The sequence below is a fragment of the Oncorhynchus masou genome, chromosome 11, assembly GCF_036934945.1.
Source record: "Oncorhynchus masou masou isolate Uvic2021 chromosome 11, UVic_Omas_1.1, whole genome shotgun sequence".
NCBI lineage: Eukaryota > Metazoa > Chordata > Actinopteri > Salmoniformes > Salmonidae > Oncorhynchus > Oncorhynchus masou.
In genome coordinates, this window is record NC_088222.1 from 13,545,040 (window position 1) to 13,571,226 (window position 26,187).

General features: G+C 45.0%; 1 protein-coding gene across 1 annotated transcript in view; it reads right to left on the minus strand.

Annotated features, from left to right (window-relative positions):
* Window positions 1-448: 448 nt before the first annotated feature.
* Window positions 449-26,187, minus strand: part of LOC135548141 (SH2 domain-containing protein 3C-like) — a 112,124-nt gene continuing 86,385 nt past the window's right edge. Inside the window, exons 4-13 of the mRNA XM_064977434.1 lie at window positions 21,314-21,442; window positions 14,700-14,852; window positions 14,190-14,467; window positions 13,404-13,519; window positions 12,244-12,770; window positions 6,151-6,266; window positions 4,782-4,953; window positions 3,937-4,048; window positions 3,271-3,489; window positions 449-1,498 (exon numbers count right to left, since the gene is read on the minus strand). Of these exons, the coding sequence (XP_064833506.1) occupies window positions 1,323-1,498; window positions 3,271-3,489; window positions 3,937-4,048; window positions 4,782-4,953; window positions 6,151-6,266; window positions 12,244-12,770; window positions 13,404-13,519; window positions 14,190-14,467; window positions 14,700-14,852; window positions 21,314-21,442 (1,998 nt within the window). The 3' untranslated portion in view covers window positions 449-1,322. The remainder of the gene's footprint in view (window positions 1,499-3,270; window positions 3,490-3,936; window positions 4,049-4,781; window positions 4,954-6,150; window positions 6,267-12,243; window positions 12,771-13,403; window positions 13,520-14,189; window positions 14,468-14,699; window positions 14,853-21,313; window positions 21,443-26,187) is intronic.

Consider the following 26,187-nt stretch of genomic DNA (forward strand, 5'->3'; position numbering starts at 1 on the left):
ATGCCAGAAACATTAATGACATGCCATTAATGACATGCCAGAAACATTAATGACATGCCAGAAACATTAATGACATGCCAGAAACATTAATGACATGCCAGAAACATTAATGACATGCCAGAAACATTAATGACATGCCAGAAACATTAATGACATGCCAGAAACATTAATGACATACCAGAAACATTAATGACATGCCAGAAACATTAATGACATGCCAGAAACATTAATGACATGCCAGAAACATTAATGACATGCCAGAAACATTAATGACATACCAGAAACATTAATGACATGCCATTAATGACATGCCAGAAACATTAATGACATGCTAGAAATATTATTGACATGTTAATGACATGCCAATAATATTAATGACATGCCAGAAACATTAATGACATGCCAGAAACATTAATGACATGCCAGAAACATTAATGACATACCAGAAACATTAATGACATACCAGAAACATTAATGACATGCCAGAAGAATGTCACTACACCCGCAATAACATCTGCCCAATATGTGCATGTGACCAATACAATTTCATTTTGTTTTGATTTGAGAAACATTAATGACATACCAGAAACATTTATGACATACCAGAAACATTAATGACATGCCAGAAACATTATTGACATGCCAGAAACATTAATGACATGCCAGAAACATTAATGACATGCCAGAAACATTAATGACATACCAGAAACATTAATGACATGCCATTAATGACATGCCAGAAACATTAATGACATGCTAGAAATATTATTGACATGTTAATGACATGCAGAGAGTCTATACAAGAACAACAGATTCCAAAACACACTACCTCTCAGTCTGAAGCTGAGGTCTGGTGACACAGGTCATAGAGATAGATAGTTGTATATGTTTTATACAGGTGTCCTGAAGAGCACAAACATTGTCTTAAATATTACTGTCTCTTTAAATTGGTGATACTACAGAGTGTGACAGTACTAGTGAGGGAGGTTTTAGACAAACCAGAGCTTTGTCTTCCCTATACTCCCTCCCCTGTGTTGTTTGACCCTAAGCGCACACCATACAATTATCTGTACTTCGAAGATAGGCAGAATATGTCACATCCCACACAGTTTAAGAACTCTGAAAAAGCCCATTATGACTTTTATGGGGATATACAGCGAGACGCTCCTTCTCTCCTAGCGTACCCTCGTCTTCTCTCATTCTATTTTCTTGTCTCTGTTAGCTGCTTCCTCCCCTCACAATGGAATCATCCAGCAGCAGTGTGGGGAGACGGGCCATACCACTGTGAGTGCTGTGTATAGGGGTGTTCGGTGAGATGGGTGCTATAGTTCACTGTGGCGTACAAGAGGTTCCAGCTTGTGAGACAGAGCGGTCAGAACTTTGTCAAACTTCTCATAGCGCTCTGATTGGCTACCCTCCGACCCCCGACTTCCCCATAGCAACCTCATCTGGAACTCTGTCCGGAAGATCTCCAGAACCTCCTCCCTCTCCTGGAAGCCTGGTGGAGGAGGAGGAGAGGAGAGAGAGGAGAGGACAGAAAGGAGTAAACAGGAGGAGGAGAGGAAGAGACAACAGAACATAAGAGAGAGGAAGAGAGGAGGAGGAGAGGAGGAGACAACAGAACATAAGGAAGAGAAGAGAGGAGGAGGAGAGGAGGAGAGGAAGAGACAACATAACATAAGGGAGAGGAAGAGAGGAGGAGGAGAGGAGGAGAGGAAGAGACAACAGAACATAAGGGAGAGGAAGAGAGGAGGAGGAGAGGAAGAGAGGAGGAGGAGAGGAGGAGACAACAGAAAATAAGTGAGAGAAGAGAGAGAAAGAGAGGAGGAGGAGAAGAGACAACAGAACATAAGGGAGAGGAAGAGAGGAGGAGGAGAAGAGACAACATAACATAAGGGAGAGGAAGAGAGAGGAGGACAGAACATAAGGGAGATGAAGAGATGGAAGAGGAGAAGGAGAGGAAGAGACAACAGAACATAATTGAGAGGAAGAGAGGAGGAAGAGAGGAGGAGGAGAGGAAGAGAGGAGGAGGAGAGAAGGAGACAACAGAACATAAGGGAGAGGAAGAGAGGAGAGGAGAGGGAGAGACAACAGAACATAAGGGAGAGGAAGAGAGGAAGAGAGGAGGAGGAGAGGAAGGAGGAGGAGAGAGGAGGAGACAACAGAACATAAGGGAGAGGAAGAGAGGAGGAGGAGAGGGGGAGGAGGAGGAGGAGGAGAGGAAGAGGAGAGGAGGAGACAACAGGAGGAAAGGAGAGAGGAGGAGGAGAGGAAGAGAGGAGAGGGAGGAAGAGAGAGGAATGAGAGGTGGAGGAGGAGGAAGAGAGGAGGAGGGGAGGAGGAGAGGGGGGGAGGAGGAGGAGGAGTAGAGGAGGAGAGGAGGAGTAGAGGAGGAGGAGAGGAGGAGAGGAGGAGGAAGGAGGAGAGGAAGAGGAGAGGAGGGAGGAGGAGCAGAGGAGAGGAGGAAGAGAGGAAGGAGAGGAGGGAGGAGAGAGGAGGAGAGGAGGGAGAAGGAGGAGAGGAGGAGAGGAGGAGAGGAAGTGAGGAGGAGGAGAGGAAGAGGAGGATGAGGGGAAGAGAGGAGGAAAGGAAGAGAGGAGGAGGAGAGGAGGAGACAACAGAACATAAGGTAGAGGAAGAGAAAAAAAGAGAAGAGAGGGATTGAACAATATTACAGACATTGTGGAAAACAAAGTCTAGTTAAGATAGTTATTGACATCCTGCTCAATACACTCATCGCCAGGGACTGGAATCAATCAGAACCAATAGTGATAAATGTCAACATACCGTAACCATCACCAGCACACTACCACAGTTAGCACAACAACCAACAACTCAATCATTATTTCAGATCAATGTCAATGACCCATTATATACATCATACTGACCACACACACACACCGTCAGATATTAGGATGCGTCAGCATTAAGGAGCAACATGTACTGTAACACTACAGTTGTTACTTAGTCAGATAAATCAATGCACCACATCCACTAATCAGACCAGCTCTTGGTGGTTAATCCATAACAAGACGGCTGATTCAGCAGACAATACTATACTACTACTCTGTACTCTGTGGAATGCTTTCCTGGACCTGCATTAAAGCTCCACTAAAAAAACACTTCCAATGAAGACTGAATGAGTCTGTGATTATCGAATGATGAATGAGATTCTGACAGTGATTTAAGTCGGGGAAACCGGGCCTCGTGTGTGTGCAAGTCAAACAAATACACAGCGCATACATACACACACGCTCCCCCAGGCCTTACCTTGTAGTTTGGTCTCAGCGTTGGTGCGATACAACCCCCCATGGTGAGCGATGGTCCGGGCTGCCTCCAGGTGTGACATCACCACGTCAACCCCCGCCTCCACTTTCTCCCAGGATTCTATCCCCGCCCCTGGCCCCTCCCCCACGACCACACTCCTCTCCAGCAGAGACAGCAGAGGAACCACATGAGGGAAGGAGGTGTTGGACAGCACAGTGCTCTCTGGAACACACAGAGAGAGTGACACACTGACACAGAGAGAGAAACACACATACCAGTGTCCTGTGCATGTCAAACACACAACGCACACAGAAACACACACAGAAACACACACAGTAACACACACAGTAACACACACAGAAACACACACAGAAACACACACAGAAACACACACAGTAACACACACAGTAACACACACAGAAACACACACAGAAACACACACAGTAACACACACAGTAACACACACAGTAACACACACAGTAACACACACAGAAACACACACAGTAACACACACACAGACACACACAGACACACACAGTAACACACACAGTAACACACAAAAACACACACAGTGACACACACAGTGACACACACAGTGACACACACAGTGACACACACAGTGACACACACAGTGACACACACAGTGACACACAGCCTCCAGCTCCATACCTTTGCCATCGTTCATGTTCTTCATGAACGGCTTGAGCTTCTTCTCATAGAGGATGGCTCCCTCTGTGTGTCTCTGACGTAACGTCATCCACGTGTGCTCCAGACGAGAGATCTGAGAGAGAGAGAGAGAGAGAGAGACAGAGAGATGAAAGAGGAGAGAGGAGAGAGAGAGACAGAGAGACAAAAGAGAAGAGAAGAGAAGAGAGGAGAGAGAGAGACACACACAGAGATGAAAGAGAAGAGAAGAGAGGAGAGAGAGAGACAGACAGACACAGAGAGATGAAAGAGAAGAGAGGAGAGAGAGAGACAGACACAGAGAGATGAAAGAGAAGAGAGGAGAGAGAGACACAGAGATGAAAGAAAAGAAAAGAGAGGAGAGAGAGAAACACAGAGATGAAAGAGAAGAGAAGAGAGGAGAGAGAGAAACACAGAGATGAAAGAGAAGAGAAGAGAGAGACAAAGAGAGACGAAAGAGAAGAGAGAGACAAAGAGAGACGAAAGAGAAGAGAAGAGAGGAGAGAGACACAGAGAGATGAAAGAGAAGAGAAGAGAGGAGAGAGACACAGAGAGACAAAAGAGAAGAGAAGAGAGGAGAGAGAGAGACACAGAGAGACAAAAGAGAAGAGAAGAGAGGAGAGAGAGAGACACAGAGAGACGAAAGAGAAGAGAAAGAGAAATATAACAGCATGTGACAATATATCATATAGATAATGGTGTACCTCTACCGATATTTTTTGGGGTGTGTGTGTGTGTGTGTATTACTGTGTGTGAATTACTGTGTGTGTATTACTGTGTGTGTAGAACTGCATGTGTGAGTGTGTGTACTGTACATGTCTGGTCCATACCTGTGGTAGCTCCAGTGCTCTCATCACAGCGGCGAAGCCAAACATGTTCCCCAGGTTGCTCTTGAGTTCGGCAGCCAGCTGGATGGTCTTATGGAGCAGAGCAGCCCTCTCCTCTTTACTGCCGGTACAGCCCAGCAGGTCCACAGCTGTCATTATGGACATAGTATAGAACCTGAGGAGGAGGGGAGGAGGAGGAGGAGGAGGAGGAGGGGAGAGGAGGAGGAGAGGAGGAGGAGGAGGAGGAGGGGGGAGGAGGAGGGGGGGGGAGGAGGAGGAGGAGGAGGAGGAGGTGGAGGAGGAGGAGGAGGGGGAGGAGGAGGGGGGAGGAGGAGGGAGGAGGAGGGGGGAGGAGGAGGAGGAGAAGGAGGAGGAGGGGAGAGGAGGAGGAGGAGAGGAGGGAGGAGGAGGAGGAGGAGGAGGAGAGGAGGAGGGGAGGGAGAGGAGGAGGAGGAGGAGGAGGGAGAGGAGGAGGAGGGGGAGGAGGAGGGGGAGAGGGACGAGGAGGAGGAGGAGGAGGAGGGGAGGGGAGGAGGAGGAGGAGGGGGAGGGGAGGGGGAGGAGGAGGGGGGAGAGGAGGGAGGGGAGGAGGGGGAGAGGAGGGAGGGGGAGGGGGGAGGAGGAGGAGGAGAGGGGAGAGGAGGAGGAGGGAGGAGGAGGAGGAGGAGGGGGGGAGGAGGAGGGAGGGGAGAGGGGAGAGGAGGAGGGGAGGAGGAGGAGGGGGAGGGGAGGAGGGAGGAGGAGGAGGAGGAGGAGGAGGAGGAGGAGAGAGGAGGAGGGGGAGGGGAGAGGAGGAGGGAGGAGGAGGGGGGAGAGGAGGAGGGGGGAGGAGGAGGAGGGGAGAGGGAGGCGGGGAGAGGAGGAGGAGGAGGGGAGAGGAGGAGGGGAGGGGAGAGGAGGAGGAGGAGGAGGGAGAGGGGAGAGGAGGAGGAGGAGGAGGCGGGGAGAGGGAAGAGGAGGAGGGGGGGGAGGGGAGGAGGGGAGGAGGAGGAGGGGGAGAGGAGGAGGGGGAGGGGAGAGGAGGAGGAGGAGGAGGAGAGAGGAGGAGGGGAGGGGAGGGGGGAGGAGAGGAGGAGGAGGGGAGAGGGAGGGGAGAGGAGGAGGGAGGAGGAGCCTCAGGAGGAGGAACCCTAAGGAACCCTAGGAGGAACCAGGAGGAAGAGGGGAGCTAGCCTCAACCAGGAAGAATAACCCTAACAGCATCAGCCTCAACCACAACAATAACCCTAACCCTAGCCTCAACCACAACCCTAACCCTAACCCTAACCCTAGCCTCAACCACAACCACAACCCTAACGCTAGCCTCAACCACAACAATAACCCTAACGCTAGCCTCAACCACAACCCTAGCCCTTACCACCTGAACCCTTACCGCTCCAGTAGGTCCAGTCTCAGCTGGTGTCCGTGAGGAAGAGTCAACAACTCCAGTCCCGAGCCCACTCCCATCATCCTTTGCATCTCATCGGTAACACCCAGTATCCTAGCAACCTTCACACAGACAGAGGGAGGGAGCACATCACATGGGGAGGGAGGAAGGAGGGAGGGAGCAAATGGAGAAAGAGGAGGAAATGGAGAGAGGAGGAAATGGAGAGAGAGGAGAGGGAGGAAATGGAGAGAGAGAAGAGAGGAGAGGGAGGAAATTGAGAGGAGAGGAGAGGAGAATGAGGCAGGAAATGGAGAGAGAAAAGAGAGAGGTAATGGAGAGAGAGAGGTGGAGAGAGGAGAGGGGGAGGGAGGAAATATAGAGAGAGAAGAGAGGAGAGGGAGGGAGGAAATAGAAAGAGAAGAGAAGAGAGGAGAGCGGAGGGAGAGATCGAAATGTAGAGAGCAGAGGGGGAAATGGAGAGAGAGAAAAGGGGGAGAGAGGGCAGAAATGGAGAGAGAAGAGAGGGAGGAAATGGAGAAAGGAGAGGGGGAGGGAGAAAATGGAGAGAGAGGAGAGGGGGAGGGAGAAAATGGAGAGAGAGGAGAGGGGAGGGAGGAAATGTAGAGAGGAGAGAAGAGGGAGAGAGGAAGAAAGGGTTTATTGTCATTTCTAACTTAATGTATTCATGGTCACTGAGACTGGTGTTTAATTGTCTCTTAATTCAAATGTTACCAAATAGTAGAGTAGAGTAAATAGTGGGCGCTATACCATATTTTATGATATACCGGTATTGATGCAGGGAAACCAATGCTTCGTTTGTTAAACGTGATACGCCATGCACAATGTCAATTTTTATAGTTTACTTCGCTACTTGAGTCTCTCAGCTCTCTCCGTGCCACTTTCCACACAGACATAGCTATGCCCCCTGTCACTCAAGGAGTGCATGCTGTTCCTTAACCATGAGACACTTGCGTTCAGTCTGCATGGTCAATGTAGCACATACAACAATGTTGATGACAACAATGCTGTTTTCACTTTGCTTCTTAATATAAATCCACTAGCGTGCTATAATGACACTATTAGTTTGTGTTTCTTACATCAGCAAACAGCTAGTTTGTCTTTGCTTAGCAAGTTGTACTAAATCTTGTGAGATGCTAATTGTTAGCCGCTAATGCTAATAGCTAGCTAGCTAATACATGTACTGAGTAAGAGCTAATGTAGCTCGCTAATACAGCCTGATAACACCAGTGATGGTGTAGACCTAAATCAGCATGTTGTTTGTGCAACAGTATCTTGTCCGGGTTGGCGCCCCTCCCCCCTTAGGTTCATGCCGTGGCGGAGATTTTTGTGGGCTATACACGGCCTTGTCTCAGGATGGTAAGTTGGTGCTTGAAGATATCCCTCTAGTGGAGGGGCTGTGCTTTGGCAAAGTGGGTGGGGTTATATCCTGCCTGTTTGACCCTGTCCGGGGGTATCGTCGGATGGGGCCACAGTGTCTCCCGACCCCTCCTGTCTTAGCCTCCAGTATTTATGATGCAGTAGTTTGTGTCGGGGGGTTAGGGTCAGTTTGTTATATCTGGAATACTTCTCCTGTCTTTTCCGGTGTCCTGTGTGAATTTAAGTATGCTCTCTCTAATTCTATCTTTCTATCTTTCTCTCTCGGAGGACCTGAGCCCTAGGACCATGCCTCAGGATTAGCTGGCCTGATGACTCCTTGCTGTCCCCAGTCCACCTGGCCGTGCTGCTGCTCCAGTTTCAACTGTTCTGCCTGCGGCTATGGAACCCTGACCTGTTCACCGGATGTACTACCTGTCCCAGACCTGCTGTTTTCAACTCTCTAGAGACGGCAGGAGCGGTAGAGATACTCTGAATGATCGGATATGAAAAGCCAACTGACATTTCTTCCTGAGGTGCTGACTTGTTGCCCCCTCGACAACCACTGTGATTATTATTATTTAGCCCCGCTGGTCATCAAATAACATTTGAACATCTTGGCCATGTTCTGTTATAATCTCCACCTGACACAGAAGAGAACTGGCCAACCCTCATAGCCTGGTTCCTCTCTAGGTTTCTTCCTAGGTTCTGTTTCTAGGGAGTTTTTCCTAGCCACCATGCTTCTACACCTGCATTGCTTGCTGTTTGGGGTTTTAGGCTGGGTTTCTGTACAGTAGTTTGAGATATCAGCTGATGTAAGAAGGGATTTATAAATACATTTATAAATAAATACATCTTCTAAATCAAAGAGGAATATGCAAAGCAAGAACATGTTAGCTACATGAAGTAGCTAATAGAAAACATGCAATATAGCTAAAGCGTATAGGGCCCCCTAGGAAACACTTATCAACACTTTAGTTCCTACCCTGTCACAATAACTCCTCCCTGGCATTTTCATTTGTTGTCATCTCAAACAACACTGTATTCAAAGTGCCCACTATTACATTCTAACTATAGAATTAGAACAGTCATTCTATTTCCATGATTCCAACAGTTTTTCTCTAATTTTGCAAGTCAAATTGCAATTGCAACATTTGGTTAAAGACAAGTCGTAGATTATTTGCCCGTATCGTGCAGCCCTACGTGGCAGTGTGGAAATTATCTCAATTGAGCAGTGGTGTAAAGTAAGTAAGTAAAATTACTTTCAAGTACTACTTTAGTCATTTATTTTGGTATCTGTACATTACATCACTATTTTTTATTTTTGACAACTTTTACTTCACTACATTCCTAAAGAAAATACTGTACTTTTTACTCCATACATTTTCGCTGACACCTAAAAGTACTTGTTACATTTTGAATGCTTAGCAGGACAGGAAAATGGTCCAATTCACCCACTTGTCAAGAGAACATCCCTGGTCAACTACTGCCTCTGATCTGGAGGACTCACTCAACACAAATGCTGTGTTTTTGAATGATGTCTGAGTGTTGGAGTGTACCCCTGGCTATCCGGAAATTTAAAAAACAAGAAAATGGTGCCATCTGGTTTGCTTAATAGAAGGAATTTTAAATGATTTATACTTTTATTTTTAATACTTAAGTACATTTGATCAATTACAATTACTTTTGATACTTAAGTATATTTAAAACCAAATGCTTCTAGAATTTTACTCAAGTAGTATTTTACTGGGTGACTTTCACTTTTACTTTAGTAATTTTCTATTAACATATCTTTACTTTTACTCAAGTATGACAAAACTTTTTCCACTACTGTAATTGAGTGCAGGAAATGCAGAAATGATAAAAATGCAGGAAATTTGTTTTGGTTGAAGTTGAATTGAACAGTATAAAACAATCAGAATGGAGAAAGACTCAATTGAAATCACTTAGAATGTATGTGTTGCCACCTTAGGATCACTCACTACTAAAGCACCCTAGGATCACTCACTACTAAAGCACCCTAGGATCACTCACTACTCATAAAGCACCCTGGGATCACTCACTACTCATAAAGCACCCTAGGATCACTCACTACTAAAGCACCCTAGGATCACTCACTACTCATAAAGCACCCTGGGATCACTCACTACTCATAAAGCACCCTAGGATCACTCACTACTAAAGAACCCTAGGATCACTCACTACTCATAAAGCACCCTAGGATCACTCACTACTAAAGCACCCTAGGATCACTCACTACTCATAAAGCACCCTGGGATCACTCACTACTCATAAAGCACCCTAGGATCACTCACTACTAAAGCACCCTAGGATCACTCACTACTCATAAAGCACCCTAGGATCACTCACTACTCATAAAGCACCCTGGGATCACTCACTACTCATAAAGCACCCTGGGATCACTCACTACTCATAAAGCACCCTAGGATCACTCACTACTCATAAAGCACCCTAGGATCACTCACTACTCATAAAGCACCCTAGGATCACTCACTACTCATAAAGCACCCTAGGATCACTCACTACTCATAAAGCACCCTGGGATCACTCACTACTAAAGCACCCTAGGATCACTCACTACTAAAGCACCCTAGGATCACTCACTACTAAAGCACCCTAGGATCACTCACTACTCATAACGCACCCTAGGATCACTCACTACTCATAAAGCACCCTAGGATCACTCACTACTCATAAAGCATCCTAGGGTCACTCACTACTCATAACGCACCCTAGGATCACTCACTACTCATAAAGCACCCTAGGATCACTCACTACTCAAAAAGAAAATGTAGAACGTTTATTATCCAAAAACTAAAAAACACTCTCAAATACAGTTACTGTCAAATGCCATTCATTTGTTTTTTTAAATACCGTTATATAATATTTTGGCAATATCGCCCAGCCCTAGGATAGCATAGTCATCCCTGTATTGAACCTCTCTGCTGCTCCACTGTCAACAGGAGTTCATTGAGCAACACTCATTAGGGATTAGTGACATCACCGAGTTACGTTCACAAAGCCAAGGAACATACCGTTAGCCTGCTTCTGTTAAGATATGGGCTCTAGCTTTAATAAAGAGAGGATGGTATATGTGTATTGTGTGTATGTGTTTCTGTCTATGTGTCCCGTATGTGTGGTGTCCCTCTATGTGTCCTGTATGTGTGGTGTCCCTCTATGTGTCCTGTATGTGTGGTGTCCCTCTATGTGTCCTGTATGTGCGGTGTCCCTCTATGTGTCCTGTATGTGCGGTGTCCCTCTATGTGTCCTGTATGTGCGGTGTCCCTCTATGTGTCCTGTATGTGCGGTGTCCCTCTATGTGTCCTGTATGTGTGGTGTCCCTCTATGTGTCCTGTATGTGTGGTGTCCCTCTATGTGTCCTGTATGTGTGGTGTCCCTCTATGTGTCCTGTATGTGTGGTGTCCCTCTCTGTGTCCTGTATGTGTGGTGTCCCTCTATGTGTCCTGTATGTGTGGTGTCCCTCTATGTGTCCTGTATGTGTGGTGTCCCTCTGTGTCCTGTATGTGCGGTGTCCCTCTATGTGTCCTGTATGTGTGGTGTCCCTCTATGTGTCCTGTATGTGTGGTGTCCCTCTATGTGTCCTGTATGTGTGGTATCCCTCTATGTGTCCTGTATGTGTGTGGTGTCCCTCTATGTGTCCTGTATGTGTGGTGTCCCTCTATGTGTCCTGTATGTGTGCGGTGTCCCTCTATGTGTCCTGTATGTGCGGTGTCCCTCTATGTGTCCTGTATGTGCGGTGTCCCTATATGTGTCCGGTATGTGCGGTGTCCCTCTATGTGTCCTGTATGTGCGGTGTCCCTCTATGTGTCCGGTATGTGTGGTGTCCCTCTATGTGTCCTGTATGTGTGGTGTCCCTCTATGTGTCCTGTATGTGTGCGGTGTCCCTCTATGTGTCCTGTATGTGCGGTGTCCCTCTATGTGTCCTGTATGTGCGGTGTCCCTCTATGTGTCCTGTATGTGTGGTGTCCCTCTATGTGTCCTGTATGTGTGGTGTCACTCTATGTGTCCTGTATGTGTGTGGTGTCCCTCTATGTGTCCTGTATGTGTGGTGTCCCTCTATGTGTCCTGTATGTGTGTGGTGTCCCTCTATGTGTCCTGTATGTGTGGTGTCCCTCTATGTGTCCTGTATGTGTGGTGTCCCTCTATGTGTCCTGTATGTGTGTGGTGTCCCTCTATGTGTCCTGTATGTTTGGTGTCCCTCTATGTGTCCTGTATGTGTGGTGTCCCTCTATGTGTCCTGTATGTGTGGTGTCCCTCTATGTGTCCTGTATGTGTGATGTCCCTCTATGTGTCCTGTATGTGTGGTGTCCCTCTATGTGTCCTGTACGTGTGGTGTCCCTCTATGTGTCCTGTATGTGTGGTGTCCCTCTATGTGTCCTGTATGTGTGGTGTCCCTCTATGTGTCCTGTATGTGTGGTGTCCCTCTATGTGTCCTGTATGTGTGGTGTCCCTCTATGTGTCCTGTATGTGTGGTGTCCCTCTATGTGTCCTGTATGTGCGGTGTCCCTCTATGTGTCCTGTATGTGTGTAGTGTCCCTCTATGTGTCCTGTATATGTGGTGTCCCTCTATGTGTCCTGTATGTGTGGTGTCCCTCTATGTGTCCTGTATGTGTGGTGTCCCTCTATGTGTCCTGTATGTGTGGTGTTACACATATGTGTCCTGTGTGTGTGTGGTGTCCCTACCGTGCAGTCAGCCATGGTGATGTGTTTAGCAGCTGTCCTAACGTCCACCTCCGCCAGAAGCTCTTTAACCCTCTTCAGAATGCTCATCTCTAAGGGCTTGTTCTCCTGGGGCATCAGTGGCGAGAGGTACTTCCCTGGTCTGAAGGAGGAGGCTGTCTCCACTAGGGGGGCGATGAACACCTCTTCTCCAGCCCCATCGTCTCTCCCTGGGGCAGGCCCATGGCCCTCCTCCACACGCAGCCTCTCCACGTAGCTCTTAGTGGGAGGTGTGGGGTGCATGCCGGCGGCACAGGGAGCCTTAGGACAGAGGGCCGGGGTGGGCCGTAAGTCGCAGTAGCTGCCCCCCGTCTCGAAGCCATCTGATGGGGTTTCATAGGAGCAGGGGCCCGGGGTGGAGTGGGAGCTGGCTGCTAGCATGTCTGGTAGGTTGTTGTTGGAGCCAGGGCTGAGCTGGGGGTCGCTGGAGTGTCTCAGGACTGGCGAGGGGGGCACCACTCTAACCCCTGACTGGGTTCTGTGTCTGTGGACTGGACCGCAGAGCACAGGGTTGCATATGTAAATTCCAGAGCTGGGTTCACAAAGGTTAAAGGTTAAAGAAAGGTCAAAGGTTAAAGAAGGATGTTTAAGCCTTAAGACAATTGAGACATGGATTGTGTGTGTGTACCATTCAGAGGGTGGGTGGGCAAGACAACATATTTAAGTGCCAGTTTGAGTGTGTCAAGAACTGCAACGGTGCTGGCTTTTTCACACTCAACAGTTTCCCAAGTGTATTAAGAATGGTTCACCACCCAAAGGACATCCAGCCAACTTGACACAACCGTGGAGTCAACATGGGCCAGTATCCCTATGGAATGCTTTCGACACCTTGTAGAGTCCACGACCCGACAAATTGAGGCTGTTCTGAGGGCAAAAGGGAGGGTCAGCTCAATATTAGGAAGCGGTTCTTAATGTTTTGTACACTCGATGTACTTCAGCTGCGTGTGATTGATTGAGTGTGCATGGTGCAATTGGCCCAATGGACGATTCCAAAAGTGCAAACCCACAAAAGTTCCCATCTGGCTCCTGAAAGGCTCAATCAAAAGGACCAGCAAACCCACACAGTATGCAATAATCTCAATGAATTATCTATCATCTCAATAATCTCCATAGAAAGGACTCACTGTGGCTGTAGGCTGGGGAGAGCGGTGTCTCCCCTAAAGGAGGACGGCGATACTCCTGGATGAGGTCCATACTCAGAGCACAGTTCCTCATGGCGTCTTTGTGAATAGTAGAGGAGCTGCAAACACCAACAAACCAACACTCATTTTCCATCTGTTTTTAATACGGCTGTGGTGCAACAACACATCATCAGTAGGGTAAAACTAACCTGTCTCACGACGGTCTAAACCCAGCTCACGTTCCCTATTAGTGGGAGAACAATCCAACGCTTGGTGAATTCTGCTTCACAATGATAGGAAGAGCCAGACATCGAAGGATCTACTGAGAAAGGTGCTGATTGGTCGAACATTTTAACGCGATTGGTCTACTGAGAAGAGGTGCCTACAAGCCACATTATCCCTGTCTGAACCATACGTCTGTATTGAGCAAGCTTGACAAAGCTCCAAATCAAGTCATCTCATAAATGAAGTGCCAGTTACACATTTTACCCGATTGGTCTACTGAGAAGAGGTGAACATTTTACCCGATTGGTCTACTGAGAAGAGGTGAACATTTTACCCGATTGGTCTACTGAGAAGAGGTGAACATTTTACCCGATTGGTCTACTGAGAAGAGGTGAACATTTTACCCGATTGGTCTACTGAGAAGAGGTGAACATTTTACCCGATTGGTCTACTGAGAAGAGGTGAACATTTTACCCGATTGGTCTACTGAGAAGAGGTGAACATTTTACCCGAAGAAGATCGGGTAACAATCTATGAAAGACTCCCTCTCCTCTAGTCTCTGACCTGTGAGGTATCAGCTTGTCCGTGGTCAATCCGTCGTTCATGGTCACGCTCCGCCTCTTAATGTACGCTCCTTTCTGACTGGATGGTGAGTGGGCTAGGCCATGTCTGCTATTGGCTAAGGCAAACGTTGCTTCCAGGTAACGCAAAGGGAGGGTGCGTATGATTGGACAGTAGATCAGGGCTCCGCTGGGCTGGGAGACAGGTCTCCGTCCGGCCACGTAGTACCTCATCAGCTCAGGTATGGAGTCGAAACTGTCTTTCTCTAACAGGTACTGGACCTGGAATTAAATTGAAATCATTATGGACCGTTCAAATGATAAATAAATGGACATGTTCACTTGTGGTTAACAAATTGGAAATAAGTGTTTTTCATGTGTCATTCTCTGGGATTCTTTGTATTTGAAATAGTTTAACTGTAATAATTGTTTTACCCCAAAATAACTAAATCCTTCAAAACAGTAAAGTTAGATCCAACAACATGATGTATATTATGTAAGTTACAATACATACCTTAGACTCAGTGCTGGACCTGACCAGGACCTTGGTGATCTTGAAGTGCAGAACCTCATAGTTCCACCTGGTCGTCAGGACATAGTCGCCCACGTTTATCAGCGAATCACGGATCAGGAAATCACCGTTTCGCAGCACCACCGTCTCCGACACCTGGAGGTCGACAGAAGAGGAAGGGTGTTATTCAGTAACAGTGTTATGAGGGTCATTCTATAACGTCGTTAAAGTTATGATTACATTGTTATAACGTTTATTATATAACATTTGGGTAACTCCGCTCCCCTTTTTCCAGTGGGAATAAGACTGAAATAAGACTGAAATAAGACTGAAATAAGACTGAAATAAGACTGAAATAAGACTGAAATAAGACTGAAATAAGACTGAAATAAGACTGAAATAAGACTGAAATAAGACTGAAATAAGACTGAAATAAGACTGCACACAAAGTGGCTTTCAAATCACAGTTTGGCACAAAGACAATGTATTATGCACTCTGAGAGTCCTGTAGATCGCAGATATGTTAACGTCAAATGAAGGCTTTAATTGACTGTAAGTTGTCTTCTAGGAATCGTATCTAGGGGCTAGGCGACATACTGGTTCTCCAAAGAGTTGAGCCGACACAAAAAAGCTGTCCTATGAGGATTGTTACAGGGCATTGAAAACCTATTCACACCCCTTGTATTTCTTCAAATGTTATTGTGTTACAAAGTGGGATTAAACATGGATTTAACTGTATTTCTTTTGTCAACAATCTCCACAAAAATACTTTGTTATGTCAAAGTGGAAGAACAAAAGATATATACAGCACCAGTCAAAAGTTGGGACAAAAAGGTGTTAGACAAATCAAAATATATTTATTAGATATTCTTCAAAGTTGCCACACTTTGCCTTGATGACAGCTTTGCACACTCTTGACATTCTCTCAAACAGCTTCGTGAGGTAGTCACCCGGAATGCATTTTAACAGTTAATTTGTGGAATTTCTTTCCTTCTTAATGTGTTTAAGCCAATCAGTTGTGTTGTGACAAGGTAGGGGGGTATACAGAAGAAATCCCTATTTGGTAAAAGACCAAGTCTATATTATGGCAAGAACAGCTCAAATAAGCAAAGAGAAATGACAGTCCATCATTACTTTAAGTCATGAAGGTCTGTCAATTCGGGAAATTCCAAGAGCTTTGAATGTTTCTTCAAGTTCAGTTGCAAAAACCATCAAGCGATATGATGAAACTGTCTCTCATGAGGACCACCACAGGAAAAGGAAGACCCAGCGTTACCTCTGCTGTAGAGGATAAGTTCATTAGAGTTACCAGAAATTGCAGCCCAAATAAATACTTCACTGAGTTCAAGTAAGAGACACATCTCAACATCAACTGTTCGGAGGAGACTGTGTGAAAAAGGCCTTCATGGTTGAATTGTTGCAAAGAAACCACTACTAAAGAACACCAAAAAGAAGAAGAGACTTGCTTGGGCCAAGAAACACAAGGAATGGATATTAGACTGGTGGAAATATATCCTTTGGTCTGATGAGTCCAAATTTCAGATTTTTGGTTCCAAACACCATGTCTTTGTGAGACGCAGAGTAGGTGAATGGATGATCTTCGCATGCTTGGTTCCCACCGTGAAGCATGGAGGAGGAGGTATGATGGTGCTCTCTGGTAACATTGTCAGTGATTTATTTAGAATTCAAGGCACACTTAACCAGCATGGCTACCACAGCAAATTGCAGCAAATTGCCATCAAATTGCCATCCCATCTGGTTTGCGCTTAGTGGGACTATCATTTGTTTTTCAACAGGACAATGACCTAACACACTCCAGGCTATGTAAGAGCTATTTGACCAGGAAGGAGAGTGATGAGTGCTGCATCAGATGACCTGGACTCCACAATCCACAAACCTCAACCCAATTGAGATGGTTTGGGATGAGTTGGACTGCAGTGTGATGGAAAAACAGCTAAAAAGTGCTCAGCATATGTGGGAACTCCTTCAAGGCCGTTGGAAAAGGATTCCAGGTGAAGCTGGTTGAGAGAATGCCAAGAGTGTGCAAAGCTGCCACCAAGGCAAAGGGTGGCTACTTTGAAGAATCTCAAATATAAAATACATTTTGATTTGTTTAACACTTTTTTGGTTACTACATGATTCCATGTGTGTTATTTCATAGTTGTGATGTCTTCACAACGTAGAAATTCCACAATGTAGAAAATAGTAAAAAATAAAAGATAAACCCTTGAATGAGTAGCTGTGTCCAAACTTTTGACTGGTACTGTATATTTTTTTATGCTGTAAATTAAATAACTAAAATATAGTCGTTGCCTAAGTGTTCTGCTCCCTAAGTGAATACGTTAGAAACACCTTTGGCAGTGATTACAGCTGTGAGTCTTCTTGGGTACGTCTCTAAGAGCTTTACACACCTGGATTGTGCAATATTTGCCCATGACTCTTTTCATAATTTTTCAAGCTCTGTCTAGATGTTGGGGATCATGGCTAGAGAGCAACTTTCAAGTCTTACCGAAGATTTTCAAGCAGATTTAAGTCAAAACTGTACACTCAGGAACATTCACTGTCTTCTTGGTAAGCAACTCCAGTGTAGATTTGGCCTTGTGTTTCAGGTGATTGTCCTGTTGAAAGGTGAATTCTTCTCCCAGTGTCTGGTGTAAAGCAGACTTGAAGCAGTGTTTCCTCTAGGATTTTGCCTGTGCTTAGCTCCATCCCATTTATTTTTATCCTGAAAAACTCCACAGTATCTGCCGATGACAAGCACACCCATACATGATGCAGCCAACACCATGCTTGAAAATATGGAGGCAGTTACTCAGTGATGTGTTGTGTTGGATTTGCCTAAACATTTGCAGCATTACTTTACTACCTTGTTGCATACAAGATGCATGTTTTGGACTTTTTTTATTCTGTATATTTGTATTCTTCTTTTCACTCCACCATTTAGGTCATTATTGTGGAGTCACACAATGTTGATCCATCCTCAGTTTTCTCCCATCACAGACCTTGAACTCTGTAATTATTTTAAAATGACCAATGACCTCATGGGGCTCCCGAGTGGCGCAGCAGTCTAAGGCACTGCATCTCAGTGATTGGGAGTCCCATAGGGTGGCACACAATTGGCCCAGCGTCGTCCGGGTTTGGCCGGTGTAGGCCGTCATTGTAAATAAGAATGAGTTCTTAACTGACTTGCCAAGTTAAATGAAGTTGAATAAAACATCACTGAGCAGTTTCATTCTTGTCCTGCAGCTCAGTTCAGGACGACTGCATCTTCGATGTGTCTAGGTGGTTCATACATCATACACAGCTTCATTATTAACTTGACCATATGCTTAAAGAGATATTCAATGTCTGATTTGTTATTGTTACCCATCTACCAATCACTGCCCTTCTCTATGAGGCTTTCAAAAAAAGCTCCCTGATATTTGAATCTGTGTTTGAAATGGAATACTGGCCTGAGGGACCTTAGATGTTGTATGTATGGGGGACAGAGGAAGGGGAAGTCATTAAATAATCATATCCACCTCTGTTATTTCACACAGACTGAGTCCATGTAACTTATTATGTGATTTGTTCATCCAAATGTTACTCCTTAACTAATTTATGCTTGCCTAAACAAAGGGGTTGAATACAATTACTATATTTTAGTTATAAAACAATGTATGAAACTTAAATTTTATTTTTTCTTCCACTTTGACGTAAGTATTTTTAGTAGATTGTTGACAAAAAATGACTATTAAATAAATGGTAATCCCACTTTGTAACACAATAAACTGTGAAGAAATCGAAGGGGTCTGAATACTTCAGCAAGGCACTATATGTAGAGACTTTGATTTAAATAGGGTACATATGTAAGCAATAGGGCGCGAGGAGGTGTGATATATGGCCAATATACCTTGGCTAAGGGCTGTTCTTAGGCACAACGCAACACAGAGTGCCTGGATACAACCCTTAGCTGTGGTATATTGGCCATATATCACAAACCCCTGATGTGCCTTATTGCTATTATAAACTGGTTACCAAATATACTTTTTGTCATACCCGTGGTATAGGGTCTGATATACCACGGCTTTCAGCCAATCAGCACCAGTTTCTAATATAGAATATCCTGTAGTAGCATGTCTAAGTGACAAAGATGTCATTTTAAAGCGTTTATCCTTATCTCCAACAGGGGGCGCTGTTACTGCAGGCCAGAGACAGCAGCACCAGGAGCACTGCATTCACGGACAGACTGCTGCATGCATCGGAGCCATCACCATGGAGACACAGTGTATTGTTTTAGCAGCAAGGGTTAGCCACAGGTTCCCCCTTTTCTGTCTGTTTACCCCAGTGTGAATGTAGCATTATGTTAATGTACGCTGGAGCCTCACAGGGAGGTAGACTCACAGATGCTTTAACTCACACTGCAGAGAGAGAAAGGAGTGTTGGTCAGGAGGACAGTGAAGCCACACCAGTGTGTGTGTGTGTGTGTGTGTGTGTGTGTGTGTGTGTGTGTGTGTGTGTGTGTGTGTGTGTGTGTGCATCGGTGTGTGTATCTGTGTGTGTGTGTGTGTATCTGTGTGTGTGTGTGTGTGTGTGTGTGTGTGTGTGTGTGTGTGTGTGTGTGTGTGTGTGTGTGTGTGTGTGTGTGTGTGTGTGTGTGTGTGTGTGTGTGTGTGTGTGTATCTGTGTGTGCCTGTGTGTGTATCTGTGTGTGCCTGTGTGTATCTGTGTGTGCCTGTGTGTATCTGTGTGTGTGTGTATATATATCTGTGTGTGTGTGTGTGTGTATCTGTGTGTGTCTGTGTGTGCCTGTGTGTGTCTGTGTGTGTGTGTGTGTGTGTATCTGTGTGTGTCTGTGAGTGCCTGTGTGTGTGTGCGTGCGTGGGTGCGTGTGTTGATACTGTTATGTATCCAGCACCAACAGACAGACAAACACAGCTGTGCCCTCCTAACCCTGTTTCCAAGTTATTGTCATTCCAGGGGAATTAACTTTTTACAAGTTATGGATTTTGCAGTCTTAAACAACTTAGAACATATGGTAAGCAGTTCATTTTGTAAATGAATCCGTAAGAATGGAAGGTGTAAGGCCAGTAAAATGCCATTATAAACTGGGTGGTTCGAGACCTGAATGCTGATATATGCTGGTATACCACGGGTATGACAAAACATGTATTTTTACTGTTCTAATTCTGTTGGTAACCAGTTTATAATAGCAATAAGGCACCTCAGGGGTTTGTGATATATGGCCAATATACCACAGCTAAAGACTGTGGCCAGGCACTCCATGTTGTGTTGTGTCTAAGAACAGCCCTTAGCCGTGGTATATTGGCCATATATCACACCCCCTCGGGCCTTATTGCTGAAGTATAGGACTTTTATTGTGCATTAAACGTCACCAACTAAGAAAACAACGGCACGTGAATATTAATAGATTGCGTGTGTGTGTGTGTATGTTGTATATACTCTGTGTGTGTGTGCGTGTGTGTGTGTATGTTGTATATACTCTGTGTGTGTGGTATGTGTGTGTGTGTGTGTGTGTGTGTGTTGTATATACTCTCTGTGTGTGTGCGTGTGTGTGTGTGTGTGTGTGTATACACCCTGTGTGTGTGTGTGCGTGTGTGTGTGTATGTTGTATACTCTGTGTGTATGTACACTCTGTGTGTGTGTATATACTGCATGTGTGTGTGTGTACTGCGTGTGTGTGTGTGTGTACTGCGTGTGTGTGTGTACTGCGTGTGTGTGTGTGTGTGTGTGTACTGCGTGTGTGTGTGTACTGTGTGTGTGTGTACTGCATGTGTGTTTGTGTGTGTGTGTACTGCGTGTGTGTGTACTGCGTGTGTGTGTACTGCGCGTGTGTGTGTACTGCGCGTGTGTGTGTACTGCGTGTGTGTGTGTGTACTGCGTGTGTGTGTGTTTACTGCGTGTGTGTGTGTGTGTACTGCGTGTGTGTGTGTTTACTGCGTGTGTGTGTGTTTACTGCGTGTGTGTGTGTGTGTACTGTGTGTGTGTGTGTGTGTACTGCGTGTGTGTGTGTACTGTGTGTGTGTGTGTGTACTGCATGTGTGTGTGTGTGTGTGTGTGTGTGTGTGTGTGTGTGTGTGCACTGCGTGTGTGTGTGTGTACTGCGTGTGTGTACTGCGTGTGTGTGTGTACTGCGCGTGTGTGTGTACTGCGTGTGTGTGTGTGTGCTGCGTGTGTGTGTGTTTACTGCGTGTGTGTGTGTGTGTACTGCGTGTGTGTGTGTGTACTGCATGTGTGTGTGTGTGTGTGTACTGCGTGTGTGTGTGTACTGCGTGTGTGTGTGTACTGCGTGTGTGTGTGTGTACTGCGTGTGTGTGTGTACTGCGTGTGTGTGTACTGCGTGTGTGTGTGTGTACTGTGTGTACTGCATGATGTGTGTATACTGTGTGTGTGTGTACTGCGTGTGTGTGTGTACTGCGTGTGTGTGTGTACTGCGTGTGTGTGTACTGCGTGTGTGTGTACTGCGTGTGTGTGTATACTGCGTGTGTGTGTGTACTGCGTGTGTGTGTGTACTGCGTGTGTGTGTGTGTGTGTGTGTGTGTACTGCGTGCGTGTGTGTGTGTGTGTATATACTCTGTGTGTGTGTGTGTATATACTGCGTGTGTGTGTGTGTGTACCTCTCGTGGGATGTGTCCATGGTACCAGCCATGGCTCCTGATATCGCTGCTGCAGAGTTTCAGCTCCTCCTCCAGCTCCGTGTGTAGTTTCTCTGGTGCAGACTCCAGCAGGTACCTCTCCTTGGAGAACTAGAGGAAACAGGAAACGTTTGAGACAGACCCAGGCTAGCAGGACAGCAGTGATGCCAGTTATACTGGTACTATTCAATACGCACACGCACATGCACATGCGTGCACACACACACACACACACACACACACACACACACACACACACACACACACACACACACACACACACACACACACACACACACACACACACACACACACACACACACACACACATACATATTATCTTAATATTGTAAATCTCCAAAGTAAGCTTTGGCAATATATAAATTGTTACGTCATGCCAATAAAGCACATTGAATTGAAAGAGGAACAAAAAAAAGAGAGAGAGAAAGAGACAATAAGAGAAACAGAGATACACAGAATGAAAGAGAGAGAGAGAGAAAGAATGAGAGACAATAAGAGAAAAGGAGAGAGAAAGAAAGAGAGAGAGAGAGAGAGAGATAGGAGAGAGAGATATTGAGGGAGAAAGAGAGAGAAAGAGAGAGAGAGTGAGAGGAGAGAGACAGAGAGAGATATTGAGGGAGAAAGAGAGAGAAAGAGAGAGAGAATGAGAGAGAAAAAAAAGAGAGAGAGAGAGAAAGATATTGAGGGAGAAATTTGACGGCACGTGAGTGAAGTGCGGCGGGCCCGAAGAGTGTGTGTGTGTGTGTGTGTGTGTGTGTGTGTGTGTGTGTGTGTGTGTGTGTGTGTGTGTGTGTGTGTGTGTGTGTGTGTGTGTGTGTGTGTGTGTGCAATAAAGGGATTCTGGGCAATAAAAGAACAGCATGGTTAAGTGTGGAGTTATTGCTTTTCCTTGTCTCTGTGGTGACATGGGCTCTGTGATGACATGGTCTCTGTGGTGACATGGGCTCTGTGATGACATGGTCTCTGTGGTGACATGGGCTCTGTGGTGACATGGGCTCTGTGATGACATGGTCTCTGTGGTGACATGGGCTCTGTGGTGACATGGGCTCTGTGGTGACATGGTCTCTGGTGACATGGTCTCTGTGGTGACATGGTCTCTGTGGTGACATATTGTACCAAGTGTGATATCCCTCCTAAATAGGTTGGGCTAATGTTCCTATAGACTCAGTAAGGCCAGCAGACTAATGCTAATGCTCCTATAGACTCAGTAAGGACAGCAGGCCAGTCTCTTTTTATTGGTATGTAACTGTTATGAAAGTTGTATTGTCAATTTGATTTGTATTTAAATGTCACTTTAAACATGTACATGACACTGCAACAAAATAACAATAAAGTCTGTAAAGTAAATTAGAGAAACAGGCCCAACCTATACTAATGCAATTCCCTCTAGGTTACAGAGAGCTGGTAGTCCCATGCAACAAACTACCATGTGAGAAACAGGGAAGAGACTCAGGGGATATGTTAAATTGGTATAGAGTAGACCTAACCCACTAAATTAGTCAAACCAGGAACATTTTACATCTGGATAGAAATGAATGATCTAAAAAGAGAAACATGTCCTCCCGTGTGCTACCTATATCCCCCACTAGAATCCTCATACTTTAACAATGATAGCTTCTCCATCCTAGAGGGGAAGATCAACAATTTCCAGGCCCAGAGACATGTAGTAGTCAGTGACGACCTAAATGCCAGAACTGGACAAGAACCTGACACCCTCAGCACACAGGGGGACAAACACCTACCTGGAGGTGACAGCATTCCCTCCCAAATATGCCCCCCAAGACACAACTATGACAAAACAACCAACAAAAACGTGTCACAACTCCTACAGCTCAGTCGCATGCTGGATCTGTACATATGCAATGGTAGGCTTCGAGGAGACTATGGTAGGTACACCTACAGCTCATCCCTTGGCAGTAGTACTGTAGATTACTTTGTCACTGACCTCAACTCATTGTTTCTCAGAGCGTTCAGTCAGCCCAATAACATTCCTATCAGATCACAGCAATATCACAGTCTATTGAACCGAGCAATATTCAATCATCAGGCTTCAAAGTCAAAGGAACTGCACCATATTAGGAAATGCTATAGATGGAAGGAAAGTAGTGTAGAAACCCACCAAAAAACCTATATATTTGACCTTTATGCTACCCTATCGTATCTAAAAATGTCAAACAGACAACCTAAGAAAATTAAAAGACAAAGACAAATGGTTTTGTGTATATATATATATATATATATATATATATATATATATATATATATATATATATATATATATATATATATATATCAACGAATTGGCGAGGGCACTAGAACAGTCTGCAGCATCCGGCCTCACCCTACAAGAATCTGAAGTCAAATGTCTACTATTTACTGATGATCTGGTGATTCTGTCCCCAACCAAGGAGGGCCTACAGCAGCTAGATCTTCTGCACAGATTCTGTCAGACCTGGGTCCAGTTGCCAGGACCACAAATACAAATTCCATCTAGGCACTGTTGCCCTAGAGCACACAAAAAACCTACACCTCCAGCGCATTCGGAAAGTATTCAGACTCCTGGACTTTGTCCACATGTTGTTGCGTTACAGCCTTATTCTATAATGGATTCAATTACCATCAATCTACACACAATTTGCCATAATGACAGCAAGCAAGTGTCACGCCCTGACCTTAGAGATCCTTTGTATGTCTCTATTTTGGTTTGGTCAGGGCGTGAGTTGTAAAGAAATGGAGAAAATACACGCTGACAACGTTGCACCTTGGTCCAGTTCTTTTAACGGCCGTGACAGCAAGAGCAAGTTTTTAGAAATGTTTTGCTGCACATACATGTACCTTTGACTATGTACAGACTCAGTGAGCATGTCAATACAAACCATATTTATGTGTACTATTTTTACATAAATATAAGACTGTACATAGCCATAATATTACATTTGTGTTTATTCCTTTGAAACTTGTGAATGTAATGTTAATTGTCAATTATTTCACTTATGTTAATTATATATATCACTTGCTTTATTTCACTTGCTTTGGCACTGCAAACATATGTAAACATATGCCCTTTGAATTAACTTTGTATTTGTATTTATTAAGGATCCCTATTAGCTGCTGCTAAGGTAACAGCTATTTTTCCTGGGGTCCAGCAACATTAAGGCAGTTGTATACAATTGAAAATATTACATGACATTGCATTTCATAGCACTTTTCACAACACATTAAATGTGTTCCCTCAGGCCAATATTCTACCATCACATTTCTACACGTGTGTGTAAATGTGTGTGTAGAGTATTTGTATTTATTATGGATCCCCATTCTTCCTGGGGTCCAGCGAAATGAAGGCAGTTTATACCATTTAAAAACATTACAATACATTCACAGACCGTGCGCCCTCAGGCCCCGACTCCACCACTACCACATATATACAGTGCAAAATCCATGTGTATGTGTGTGTATAACGCGTATGTTATTGTGTGTGTGTATGTGTGTGTGTGTGTGTGTGTGTGCGTGCGTGCGTGCGTGCGCATGTGTCTGTGCCTATGTTTGTGTTACTTCACAGTCCCCTCTGTTCCTTAAGGTGTTTTTTAATCTGTTTTTAAATCTAATTTTACTGCTTGCATGAGTTACTTGATGTGGAATAGAGTTCCATGCAGTCATGGCTCTATGTAGTACTGTGCGCCTTCCATTGTCTGTTCTGGATTTGGGGGCTGTGAAGAAGAGACCACTTGTGGCATGTCTTGTGGGATATGCATGGGTGTCCGAGCTGTGTCCCAGGAGTTCAAACAGACGGCTAGGTGCGTTCAACATGTCACATGTACATTGTTGAGTCATCTGCATACATAGACACTCTGGCTTTCCTCAAAGCCAGTGCCAATTCATTAGCAAAGAGTGAAAAAGTAATGGGCCTAGACAGCTGCCTTGGGGAATTCCTGATTCTACTTGGATTATGTAAGAGAGGCTTCCATTAAAGAACACCCTCTGTGTTCTGTTAGTCAGGCAACTCATTATCCACAATATAGCAGGGGGTGTAAAGCCATAACACATGTGTTTTTCCAGGAGCAGACTATGATCGATAGTGTCAAAAGGCACACTGAAGTCTTACAAAACAGTCCCCACAATCTTTTTATCATAAATTTCTCTCAGCCAATCATCAGTAATTTTTGTAAGTGCTGTGCTTATTGAATTTCCTTCTCTATAAGCATACCATTTTTAAATTCCTCATCAATCAATCAGAAATAAACAGTTTTGACTGTCATTGTCTTAATGGGGGCGCGTTGCTTATTACTACCTGGAATAAACTATGTCATAAATGTGTCAAGTGGAGCGTCTGGTTGCTCCTCATTACTCACCATAGACCAACAAATAGTCTTTACATCAACAACATAGGAATCACTACAAACGTATTGTATGACCTCTTATACACTATATTAGGTGCAGCCTTTGGAACTTTGGTTTTCCTAGATATGGCTACTGTATTGTGTTCACTACATCCGATGGATTTGAATACTTCTTTAAAGCAAATTTCTGCAGCATTAGTAAAGTGCCCCACCAGTTTTGAGCCCCAAGTGCATCGCCAAAAAAATACATTTTATTTTATGTTGTTGTCTGTTTTGCATGTTATCTTGGCATTAATACATGTCACATGTCAGTTTGCAAACAATGTAAAGTAAAATAAAAAATCATTGAGTGAATAAAGCCACATACAAACATGCTCTGTTTTTGTGTTTTCTTGAGTAAGGCAGCTCCAAAATGCAGGTGTTTCAGCCTCACTCAGTGCTTTCTGTGGTGGTGGGGCAGCCAGTGGAAAATACAGAGCAGAGGGGTTGGTAATGTTT